Source organism: Oncorhynchus gorbuscha, linkage group LG02 (genome assembly GCF_021184085.1).
Source record: "Oncorhynchus gorbuscha isolate QuinsamMale2020 ecotype Even-year linkage group LG02, OgorEven_v1.0, whole genome shotgun sequence".
Lineage (NCBI taxonomy): Eukaryota > Metazoa > Chordata > Actinopteri > Salmoniformes > Salmonidae > Oncorhynchus > Oncorhynchus gorbuscha.
This window is the reverse complement of record NC_060174.1, coordinates 46,391,286-46,404,009: the sequence shown is the minus strand read 5'-3', so window position 1 is coordinate 46,404,009 and position 12,724 is coordinate 46,391,286. Positions and strand designations below refer to the sequence as shown.

General features: G+C 44.7%; 1 protein-coding gene across 1 annotated transcript in view; it reads right to left on the bottom strand.

Annotated features, from left to right (window-relative positions):
• LOC124003086 (cat eye syndrome critical region protein 2 homolog) overlaps positions 1 to 12,724 on the bottom strand; it is a 66,300-nt gene that overhangs the window by 8,371 nt on the left and 45,205 nt on the right. The window contains exons 8-16 of the mRNA XM_046311137.1: positions 10,054 to 10,143; positions 9,802 to 9,958; positions 9,030 to 9,159; positions 5,780 to 5,817; positions 5,526 to 5,617; positions 5,258 to 5,384; positions 4,379 to 4,749; positions 4,033 to 4,176; positions 3,083 to 3,875 (exon numbers count right to left, since the gene is read on the bottom strand). Coding sequence (XP_046167093.1) covers positions 3,083 to 3,875; positions 4,033 to 4,176; positions 4,379 to 4,749; positions 5,258 to 5,384; positions 5,526 to 5,617; positions 5,780 to 5,817; positions 9,030 to 9,159; positions 9,802 to 9,958; positions 10,054 to 10,143 — 1,942 coding nt within the window. The remainder of the gene's footprint in view (positions 1 to 3,082; positions 3,876 to 4,032; positions 4,177 to 4,378; positions 4,750 to 5,257; positions 5,385 to 5,525; positions 5,618 to 5,779; positions 5,818 to 9,029; positions 9,160 to 9,801; positions 9,959 to 10,053; positions 10,144 to 12,724) is intronic.

Here is a 12,724-nt window from a genome sequence, read left to right as displayed (position 1 = left end):
TGGTGCCACCAAATCATGGGCTGGTGCAAAAAAAAAACTGAAAAGGTTAGTGCCACCAGGGGAAAATGTTAATCTGGAGCCCTGTCAAGGGGTGTGATTTTTTAACCTGGTGCAGAGTAATGTGTTCTTCTGCTAATTTAGCTGTTGGGAATAGAATCATAAAATAGAATGTCATGCGGAAGAATATGTTAGACAAGGCTATGTATACAAGTCAGTGACTTATGTTTACTACAGGTTAATGAGGCATTACAAATGTGATGTGACTAAAATTAAAGGGCATTTATAGTTGACTAAAATGTCCTACTGTTTTCATTATTTTCACAACTAGACAATCATTATTCAAATTACACAAATGTGACACTTAAACTTGCAATATGTTACTTTTTGGGCAACCTGACCAAATTCAAATAGAAATGTGGGTTATAGATTGGTTATTCACATTGAAAGCAAGTCAATGAAGCGGTAGATCTGTTCTATGTGCACTATTTTTATGCTTCCTGTTAACTTCCGGTTTTGCATCCTTTACTTTCAGTTTTGTACACTACCTTCAAACTAGAGGACGACCGATTATGATTTTTCAAAGCCGATACCAATTATTGGAGGACCAAAAAAGCAAATTACCGATTAATCTGCAGATTTAAAAAAAAAAAAGTTATTTGTAATAATGACAATTACAACAATACTGATTTAACACTTATTTTAGCTTAATATAAAACATCAATAAAATTAATTTAGCCTCAAATAAATAATGAAACATGTTCAATTTGGTTTAAATAATGCAAAAACAAATTGTTGGTGAAGAAAGTAATCTGTACCATGTAAAAATGTGTGCCATGTAAAAAAGCTAACGTTTAATTTAACATGCGACTTCAATTTTCCAAGGTAAGAGATTTTAGGTTGTAGTTAATATAGTATTTATAGGACTATTTCTCTCTATACCATTTGCATTTCATATACCTTTCACTAATGGATGTTCTTATAGTCACTATAGCATTGCCAGGGTAACAGTATAGCTTCCGTCCCCCTCCTCGCCCCTACCTGGGCTCGAACCAGGAACACATCGACAACAGCCACACTCAAAGCATCGCTACCCATCGCTCCACAAAAGCCACGGCTCTTGCAGTGCAAGGGGAATAAATACTCCAAATCTAAAAGCGAGTGACGTTTGAAACTGTATTAGCGCACACCCAGCTAACTAGCTAGCCATTTCACATTGGTTACACCAGCAATTAGGCTGATAGGCTTGAAGTCATAAACAGCGCTGTGCTTGCGAAGAGCTGCTGGCAAAACGCACAAAAGTGCTGTTTGAATGAATGATTACGGAACTGCTGCTGCTCAGTCAGACTGCTCTATCAAATCAGACTTAATTAATTATAACATAATAGCACACAGAAATACGAGCCGTTGGTCATTTATATATTCGAATCCAGAAACTATCATTTCGAAAACAAAACATTTATTATTTCAGTGAAATACGGAACCGTTCGGTATTTTATCTAACGGGTGGCATCCCCAAGTCTAAATATTCTTGTTACATTGTACAACCTTCCATGTTATGTCATAATTAAGTAAAATTCTGGCAAATTAGTTCGCAATGAGCCAGGCAGCCCAAACTGTTGCATATACCCAGACTCTGCGTGCAATGAACGCAAGAGAAATGACAATTTCACCTGGTTAATATTGCCTGCTAAACTGGATCAGTTGTTATAACTAGTGATTATGATTGATTGTTTTTTATAAGGTAAGTTTAATGCTAGCTAGCAAGTTACCTTAGCTTCTACTACATTTGCGTAACAGGCAGACTACTTGTGGAGTGCAATGGTTAGAGCGTTGGACTAGTTAACTGTGCAGTTGCAAGATTGAAACCCCTGAGCTGACAAGGTGAAAATCTGTCGTTCTGCCCCTGAACAAGGCAGTTAACCCACAGTTCCTAGGTAGTCATTGAAAATAAGAATGTGTTCTTAACTGACTTGCCTAGTTAAATAAAAAAAGGTATACGTTTTTTAAATAAAAAAATAAATCAGAAATTGGCGCCCAAAAATACAGATTGTTATGAAAACTTGAAACCGGCCCCAATTAATCGGCCATTCCGATTAATCGGTCGACCTCTACTTCAAACAGCTGAAAATATAATATTGTTGGTTATGGAAAAGACATTTCACAGCGGTTGAGATGGTACATTTATTCTTTCCCTCCCCTCCCGGAGGACCTAAGCCCTGGGACCATGCCTCAGGACTACCTGGCCTGATGACTCCTTGCTGTCCCCAGTCCACCTGGTCGTGCTGCTGCTACAGTTTCAACTGTTCTGCCTGCGGATATGGAACCCTGGCCTGCTGTATCTAACTTTGAATGCTCGGCTATGAAAAGCCAACTGACATTTACTCCCGAGGTGCTGACCTGTTGCACCCTCTAAAACCACTGATGATGATTATACCCTGCTGGTCATCTACGAACGTTTGAACATCTTGGCCATGTAAGATTATAATCTCAACCCGGCACAACCAGAAGAGGACATGCCACCCCTCAGAGCCTGGTTCCTATCTAGGTTTGTTGCTAGGTTCTTGCCTTTCTAGGGAGTTTTTGCTTGCTGTTCGGGGTTTTAGGCTGGAACCTAGCACTAATAGCATTTTGTGACATCGGCTGATGTAAAAAGGGCTTCATGAATACATTTCATTGATTCTTTATCCTATCCTTGCTTGTTTTATCACAAACTGAAATTAGGCGAGCTATTCAAATATTTGCAACTAGCAAATGGAGGAGCGATTTCTGCATAGTGCATCTTTAATACTATTTTAGTCTAAATGACTAGACTAAATTTTTTTTTTAAAAGACTGATAAAATGAACACTGCTGCAGTGTGATGACATGTCATCTCTCAAAGCAAGTCACGAGACACTATTAAACTGGTCAATATTTGTCACTTACTGTGAAAAACAATTATCGCATTGTTGAGGGGAGTTGAGAGGTTTGCTTATGAAATATAGACTAAATGAGAGAAAAGTCCTGAATTAAAATGTTTTAAAAAGGTCAATTTTCATAAAGTTAGCGAGGTAGAGCTCTAAAGCAGAGAAGGTCATTCCTACCTTTCGGCTTCAAATCTGCGTGATGGGCAGCCTGGCTGTCCGGGCCATTGTCTCTGGCAAGACGTAGCAGCTGAATTTCAGGGAGAGGGTGGTACTGCGAGGGGTGAGTTGGGGCGCTGCCAACACCCTGTAGGGGCTGCTGCTGGAAGTTGCCCATGCCCTGGTGAGAGGAGCCAGCAGAGAGTCCGGTGGAGGAGGCAGACAGCTGCTGCAGGGCAATCATCTCTGGGCTCTCCAGCATGGAGGCCAGACACTGCCTGGAGTCCTGATGAGGCATGGGGGTCCGCAGGGCCAGGGGTCCATTGGGATGAGAGGGGTACCCTCCGGGGCCCCCAGGCTGCTCTGGCCAGGGTTTGGGGCCCATGGGACGAGGAACCCCAGTGTTATAAGAGAGCTGCTGGTGGTTAGCCATATTTTGCACTTTTTTCCCAGGTCCACTGGGCCTCTCCTGGCCTTGGTGGTTCATCCCTGACCACATGTTAGGAGGCATGCCCATACCTGGATGGAAGGCTGGGTAGTTGTGTCGTGGTGGGACGTCAGGCCCGGGGTAGCAGTTCCCTCCGGGGTGTAGGGGGTGGCCGTTGGTGCGCTGGCGGGACAAGTACATGCTGCTGTCGGGCATGGGGGTGCAGAGGCCCCCAGACTGGAGGGCCACAGGACGGGGGCCCAGTGAGGGACCATGGGTGGGACCCATGTAGGGGTGCTGCTGCCGGTGGTGCTGTGGCTGAAGAGGCCGGCCATCAGGCCCCATTTGGTATCCATGGCCAACGTGGTGTCCATCACGCATGTGTGGCTGGAATACAACATCTATTAGTATGTGCATAGCAGCAAATATAAAGTCAACTGACAGATCAGAAACACACAAAACATTGTGAGAGTACAGCAGATACTGGATAGCTCCGAATTAAATTTGTGAAACCTCCTTCGATTGTTTTCTGAGCTGATCTCACCTGCATGCTGTAATGTTGAGGCATGTGATGAGCATTGGGATCCCCAGGCCGGGGCATGCGTCCCTGTCCAGGGTAGGCGTAGCCGGGGTCCATCCTCTGGCCGTACATGTATGGGCCGTGGGGATTAGGGGGGTGCTGGAGCTGCTGCAGAATGGATGACAGTTCAACATCTGTCTAAAATGTAATGCATTCATTTGTCTTCATCTAGAACTACCTTTTAGCTCCTCTGTAAAAAGGGGGAAAAACCCTTGATGCTTTCTCTTCATTCACTACCAACTCCTACTAAAGCAGTAAAATATACTTTCTCCTATGTGAAATATTGTTTTTGACAAGCAAGGCCAGCTACCTGCTGTGCTGGGTAGTAAAGGTTCCCAGGATGGGGTTGTCCATGAGGTATGCCATGGGGGTGTGGGGGTCCATTGGCCCAGTGGGGGGGAGGGGGTGGCTGTGCTGGCTTATTCCCCTCCTCCTCCATTGGGGTGCTGCCCTTGCCCCCTGGATGTGTCCGTTTGCGTGAGGCCTGCTCGGTGGCTCGGATCAAGCTTTCTGGCCCTGCCTGTTTGTTGCCTTTGCTTCGCCTTTTCTCCTTGCGGTCTCTCTCACGGTCCTCGCCGCTCACGTGGAACTCCTCATCCGTGTCGCCGTCCTCCGAAGGGAAGTGCTTCAGTAGCGCCCGGCTGAAACAACGCTCCAGGGATTCTGCCATGATGCTGTACTCTGCAGAAAAACACAAGCACCATGAGTATTATCTGCATGCCACGCACACAGACACGCACCCGTCTGTTGTGGGGCCAGGCGATGTTGACCCCAGCGTTGGCCGGCAGGTTGACCTGTTCAGAGGGCCTTGGTGTGGTTGACCCCTAGCCCCCATGCCTCTCCCTTGGGAGTGCATTCAGATGGATGGATGGCTCCAGACAGGGCGCTTAACTAGGGGCTAGAATGTCTCTCTGGCAAGCAGGCAGGATGCTGCAGGGCCTGATGCACAGCTCAATCACTCCCCATTCATCACTGTCACACAGAGCCACATTAGAGCTCTCCCCCAACGCAGCCATTCTCCCCTCTCCACCACGTGCACTTAGTCAAATTGATCTATCTCAAATTCATAAATCAAGTCCAAAGTCAACCCAAAAACTATTTGCACAAGCTAGAGGCATTTTTGGGACATTAGAAATTTGACAAAAAATAAAGAGATTATAGATCAAAATTAAGAGGTGTGTGTATTTACCGCTGTCTTCCCCATTGTACTCAATGCAGTTTTCAAATATGAGCTTCATGTCAGACACAAACTCTTCCTTGGCAATATACTCCCCTTCATTCAGCTTAGTCTCGATGGTGGATAGGTCCATCGGAGTCTGAGGAAAAAAAATCAGGGCAAACATAAATGACTACTTGTGGAATTGACGACCTCAAATTACAACTACAAAAACTCGTATAACTGAGGCATCTAACTGTCGTTTGACAGTTTGGAACCTTCCTTTTCACTGTGAGCTCACCTGAATGACTGCATTATAGTTGGGGGCATAGGATTCATCCACAGGCTCCAAGAAGGGCCAGGCATCTTTGTGGGCTCTCAGGGCCTCCAACACTGTGGGGAGAGCAAAAAGAGAGGAGGAGGACCAAGGCAGTTGGAGTCAGAACAGAGGAAATCTCCTGGCTCGCTGTCCAGAAAAATGTGCAGGTCGATATGCTTTACACATGCAGACATTATACAGTGATGATTGCATAGATGACAGGGCATATACATTACCTTTGTACAACGCCGTATAATCATCATCAATTTCATAGCTGCAATAAAAGATTGAGAAAATGTTCAAAACAAATGCACTCATTTATTCTAATAACTGGGTCACTGTACGGGTAACCAATTGCCATCTTAAATAGATATGCCCCTAACACAGATACTCCTGCTTTCATGTTGAAAATGATAACCCTGTTCAATGAGAATTGTTTCTCACTTTGGAGTGCTGGCTGGCTGATTTTAATTGTACCCTCAACTCAACTCTGGACAAAAATCATCAAGTCCCGACAACAAACACTAGATCGACAAAAAAACTCTTACTAAAGAGATGGGACTGACAGATATCTGGAGAGAGACTAATAGCTATTTTATGGATTATACATACTAATCCATTGTCCATAACAACTACTCTCGTATAGATTACATTTTTATACCAAAGATCTTCATAAATTCTGCCACTTGTCCAATCGGACCCATAGCGCTTTCAGATCACGCCGTTGTCCGCCTCCGCTTTGACCTCTGTAAAAACATCCCGAGGTCAAAAGAGCTGGAAATTCAACACCTCCATGTTATCAAACAAAGCATTCCATACATTTGGTCACTACATGGCTAGACAACTACACACAAGACAAGAAAGACTATCCTGTTCCTCTGGCCAAAATGTGGGACTCTGCCAAAGCCGCACTAAGAGGTCATCTAACTCCATATGCTTCCTCGAAGAAAGAAATCAACGGAAACAGGTTAGACGTTGAGAGGGAGCTTTAACGCTGCGAAAAAGAACATAAACAATCTCCAGACAGCACCTCTTGGAGTCAACCTAAAGCAGCCAGAGCCAAACTAAACTTGATCAAATAAAAAGTGATCTTTACTAAACAAACACCATGAGTATAGCAATAAGTATAGCGGATTGATTGCATAGCAACTGAAAAAAAGAGAAGTCAGAGCGTACAATCACAGCCATCCGAACAGCAGATGACGAAGTCCCATATGATCCAAATAAGACAAATGTAACATTACCGCAAATGATATACTTCTGAGAGAAAACATGCAGAACTCTATTCCTTCCTAGAGGGAATCTCAATACCAAAACGATCAGAGACAGACCAAGAAGATCAACTCCCCCCTTCATTCCAGAGGTCGTCCTACAGACAATTATCTCCATGCCACCTAACAAGTCCCTAGGCCCAGATGGATTTCCCAGAGACTTCTACAAAGCTTTTTGGCCCCAGCTTAGCCCTATTTTCATGCCAATGCTGGATGATTTTTGCAAAAACAGCACTCTCCCAGACTATGTACACAGCCCTCATTACAGTTCTGCTATAAAAGACAAGGAGCCTCTATCCTGATCATCTTTCCGGACCAGAAGCTTGTTGGATTGACTACAAAATAATTATCAAATTGCTGGCCCAAAATAATAAAAGATGACTATCATCTTCTGATAACATTCACAGTCTTTTTGATATTATTGATCAAGTACACACAGAAGACCCCTGTCCTGCTGGCATCACTGGATGCTGAGAAGGCGTTCGACAGGATGGAGTGGAACTTTCTGTTCTCAGTCTTAGAAAAGTTCAATATGGGCCCAAACTTCATTAAATGGATTAGGTCCCTATATTCTCATCCAAATGCCATGGTGTCTACTAACGGTCGGAACTCTGACAGATTCCCTTTGGGATGTGGCACAAGACAAGGGATACTCGATGTTCCCCCTGCTCTACTTGTTGGGGGCGGAGTTGATAAGGAGCAAGCCAAGTATTATGGGGATTTCTGCAGGCAGCCTTCAGCACAATATTTCGCTCTACGTGGATGTAGTCTTGCTCTACTTATTCAACCCTGAGAAATCCCTCCCTCCCATTTCAGACAATTGCTCAGTACAGCAAGTTCAGGATATAAGATACATTTGACCAAGTCCATTGTTTGCCCCCTCATTCTTACACTGACCAGTGCTATGAAGACACACTTTCCATTCCAATGTAAAACAACGGTGTTTCCATACCTTGGAATCTTTGTTTTGTAATGCCAGATCTCCAAACCTGGATCTCCCTCCCAATTAGCTTAGTCGGAAGATTCAATGTTAACCGTATGAACTATTTATTTCAGATGCTCAGTTTCTTCTCTTTTTTAAAAACCAACCAACGCATCACCAAATGTATATGGGGCAATAAAATAAAAAACAATGATCAAGTTCTCCACTCTATCAAAACCTGAATCTAAGGGTGGTCTTTACCGTCAATTGTACTACTGGTCTGCCCTAATCCTCAACATCCTAACATGGATCACAGATGGACAAGACTCAACGTGGATTCAGATAGAGGCCCAATCCTGTGGTTCATTGCCCCTAAGCTCAATTATATTAATTAATAACTTTAGTGAAGTGGGCAACATACCCAAAACCCTTATGATTTATACCATCCTAATAGCATGGAAGGACTAAGAAATGCCTTGGCATTTCCTCCCAGATATGCTCCCACTCACCTATAGTGTACAACCCAGACTTGCCAAAAGCCCTGAGCGAATCCAACTTTCATCTTTGACATCCTCTATGGATCAGGACCTTATCCGGCCTGTTTCATCAGAACCCAACTACTCTGAAATCCTTTTAAGAGCTATGCAGTGAATTCAATGTGCCAAGATCCATTTTTGTTGTTGTTGAGATCTTCAAATTAGACACATCATTTTATTACACCCCAGCAAGACTCCTTAGAATGAATACAGACATTTCTCCTGATTGTAAAATATGTACCATGGATGTATTTGAGCTGAAGAGAGATTACCAGATTTTGGCAATCTATACATACTGCTGCACATAAAAGATGTACAGTTTGATATGACCCTGTCTCCATCTTCTTAATGCCCAGCAGGTCTGTGTTCTTGATCCAGACAGGGAAAATTTGTTTATGACTATCATATAGTTTGCAAAAAAAATTGTTATTAAATCCTACGGTGGGCTTCTAATTCTTCTCACATTTAAAACGTGAATTGACCAGATTGATTTTCTTCCTCTTGAAAAGCTCACTTATGACATCCGCAAGAGACAGCCCAAGTTTGATAGACTCTGGTCTCCAATACTGAACTATATTTCAAATTGGACAGAGTGAATGGGGCGATTAAGGAAATGTGTGTGTGTGTGTGTGTGTATTTACACATATTGTGTAAGGTGCTGTTTTGTTTGATTTGAAAAACAAGTACATTTAACAAAAATTCACTGTCCATAAATTATCAGTACTCTAGTGTCGAGTAGTAGTGTGTGGCTCTTTACAACTCTTTTGTCCTGCGGGAGCGTCGAATGGGTGAGTGGGGCTCCAGGTGCAGCAGTTCGGGGGGCAGTTCCTTCCCCTGGGATATCAACCAGGCCTTCTCCTCACGCAGTTTCCGCCGCCGCGCTCGCTCTGAGGGAAACAGCAGAACACAGGAACCACAATTAATTACACACAACAGCAGCAGAATAAGGGATTGTACTTTACTACAGTTGCAAGGCCACCTGTTGGCCATCCAGCCCCTTGCCGGTGCACAGACTCAATATAAACCAGGCCGAACAACATGAGACTGAAGGAGTTCAGAGAAGAAGAGTGATTCATTGACCATCCTTTAGCAGGCTTAGCTGATAAAAAAAGAAGGCGAGAACAGAAAGGAACACTATCTCTCAACATGAAAGGATGTGGGCTGCCGCCCGCCTGCTGTGCAGATTAGAAAATGTTGGAGGGTGGATTCCAACTGCTCTGATCCACCAGAGACCAGGCAGCCCAGCCCGGTCCCACTGTTCATCTATAATACATTAATGAGGGTCCTTCACCAGTTAATTAACCCTTGACAGGTGACATCAGAAGGACTCCTGTGATTCAAAGGGCTATATATTCCCACTCACTCTCAGCCCAATACGTGTAATATATTGCAATATATAATTCACAACCAGGGCAATAGATCATTCAACGGTACAGGCAATACAAATCCAGAGGTGTGTGCGGGGTTGGCAGTCTTTCAGAATCCACCCGGAGCCCCACCCTGCCCCATAACCCAGCTCCACTACTCACCTTCCACAGCTTGGAGTCTCTCCAGCTCCTCTCTCTGGCGCTCCTCCTGCAGCAGCATCTCCTCTTCTCGTCTCTGCTCCATCAGCAGGGCCTGCCTGTCCATGTCCTCGTCCTTCTGTTTCTGTTGCCCCCTATTGGCTATGGCCTGCAGCGTGTCCTGGACACAAACAGGAAACCATCAGTCCACTGGGTCTCACAGGAGACGGGACATACACTAAGAACGATAAATTACACACGCGCAGCTGGTCTCACCTCCTCCTCTTGGCTCATACGTTTCTCAGAGAGCCGGTAAGAGCTGCGTACTGGGGTGGGGTCCAGCAGCCTCTGCTTCTGCTCATTCACCTGCAGAGGCAAAATAATCAAGATTAAAAACACAAATAAGTGGTTTCAATATTCACACAAAAATCACACTTTGTCGCTTTGATCAAGCATCCACGGGAGCTAATAGCCAAGCAGGCCCCGGGGAATCCTCTGTTGTCTTCCAGCAGAGCTGTGAGGAGAGAAGGGGTGATCCAGGCTCTTGCTCCTCCTCTCCCGACCCCCCCCCCCTTTAAATCCCACCCACCCTGCTACCACTCTCCTAGTGAGTCACTGACTAACCAAACAAATCAAACCCCTCCATGCTCCCTGTGGCAATCACACGTAACGATTTCCACTAAAAGCTGGGGGAGCGGGCGGTAACGTGTGTGTGCAAACTGACCACAGCATTGCCACAGTCCATAATGTAGCAATTAGTAAGAAAGTTACATACTTAATATGAGCAGCAGAATTGGTTGCAGAATACAAACCACAAAATGGAAGAAAAAAAAACAGCAGGAAGCTGCAGTCAGAGCAGAACCCTTTGGGCCAGGCAGTATCTACGTCAGAGAACGCAGTCCAAAAGGTATGGTTGTTTCCAAGAGCATGGGGGTAACGGAGTCTGGTACTTTGGATGCTATGGGAAACAAGATGGATGCCTGCCTCCTGGGCTGCACCACCTCCTGTACCTTTTGTTTCTGTGTTGTTATTTGTTATGTTTTATATTTGAGGAAAAATATAGTTACTACGACTGTGATGTGGTTCTGTCACCTAGTTACCTTAAGATGAATGCACTAACTAAGTAACGCTGGAGAAAGAAAAGTGTCTGCTAAATGACTCAAATGTAAATGCTTCCCGTCAGGACGGGCCCTGTGAACCCCAACAAGAGGCCCTTTCCCCCTCTGTAGAGTTTTGCCTGCCAGCAGCATGGGGACGTGTTAGATAGCTGCCTTGCTCTTCCTCCACTGGGCCAATGGTGGCCACCACCAAAGGGGCTGTCAAAGTGCTGAATGTGCTACAGCTCCCATCCCCCAGTCTTGTCTCTCTGCACCGGCATGTCCTGGGGCTCCTCTGCCCTGCCTCTGCTCTGTGCATTACCCACAGCACTTAATCGCACACAGGAGATGGACTGCCTCTGGTGTCGCCACTTAAGTCGACAATCCTGCAGCACAGCAGGTCGTCAATCAAGTGACTCCATCCCGCCTCAAGGTGAGTGCCTGCCTCCCGTCAGCGCCCTGTGAAATGGCTGTGACAGCCAGGGCTATGGACGGGAGCTGGAGGTCTCCATGGCTGTGTGCGCATTCATACAATAATGCTGCGAAAGCACACACACACACACACACACATCCCAGATGCCTGCTCTGTACTGCCAGAGCCTGCATCCAGTGGGAATGTTCAGCAGCTTGAGAACTGTGAATATGTCCAGATAGATAACAGCCAGGCAGGCATGCTGGCCGTGAAGGACAGATCACCATCGGATGACCATTAGAGAATGACCCCATGCCGACAGAATGGACAAAACTTTTGACCTTCACAGTCCACAAGGACATGCAGGCTGTGTTTGGTATCTATCGGACCCGATCACAGGGATGGCTTATGCCAGAGGTCCCGTTGATCACTACAGAATTACGTAAATCTGAATTCAGTTTGTGTTAATGCATAATAAGGCTTGTGTCGACGTGCCTGGACATGCACTTAATAAGCTAGCTAGCTAAGCAGATCGCCATGTGACCTGTTGGCAAAGATTACAATAACTAACCCTTTCATCTGTGGTGTTAGCTCGGTAGCTAAACATGGTGCTAAGATATCAGATAAGAGCTAATGGCCAACGTAGCTAGCTAAAGTTAACTGGTTATAATTTTTCAGCAACAAGTCATCTGCTAATCTGACCAGCCACAATCATAACTGTAAATTGACAATTGATAGTTGGAGTAGATGATTGCCATAACAGGGAAAGTGTTCAAAAATGCCTAATTAAAAGGTTGGCAATAGGTTTAGCTCCCTAAGAGTCTTTCTTCATGTTATGGACCAAGATAGCTGTAGATCAGCGTGCGTGTTTTTTCACTTTTCAAACTATGGGCAGATTGGAGTCATTCACACAAAACGTGAATCATTTCATATTTTTTCAATACCCTTGCTCTGCATGTTAGATATTATGCACATTTATGGCTTTGTAGAACATGTAATTGCCATTGAGCTAGTTCTCATAGTAGCAAGTAAATGATATGAGCGATGAGAGATATGCGAGATGTGAAAAAGAGCGGCGTTAAAACCTCCATCTATCCAATTGTAGCAGTAGGATCAAGTTACAACCTGCCCATTTCTTGACAGATAGCTGAACGAGCCAATTGAATTTTTCAGAGATGCGTCCTGTGACTAAAAATACTAGTTTCATTAGCATCAATGATCACAAATCATTATGATGGACCCATTGGCATGGAATAGATGCTTTGTTATATTCTCAAACTAACAGCAGTGCCTATATGACATTCCACACAGGCATGACATGCTGGAGTGAAGAGTCTTTGCGAATGTTGTTGATCAGTAGGATAATAAGTCCCACATGAAAAGCAAACAGATTGTCATGTGTAGCACCATAGACTCCACTGATCAGCAAAAACAATAT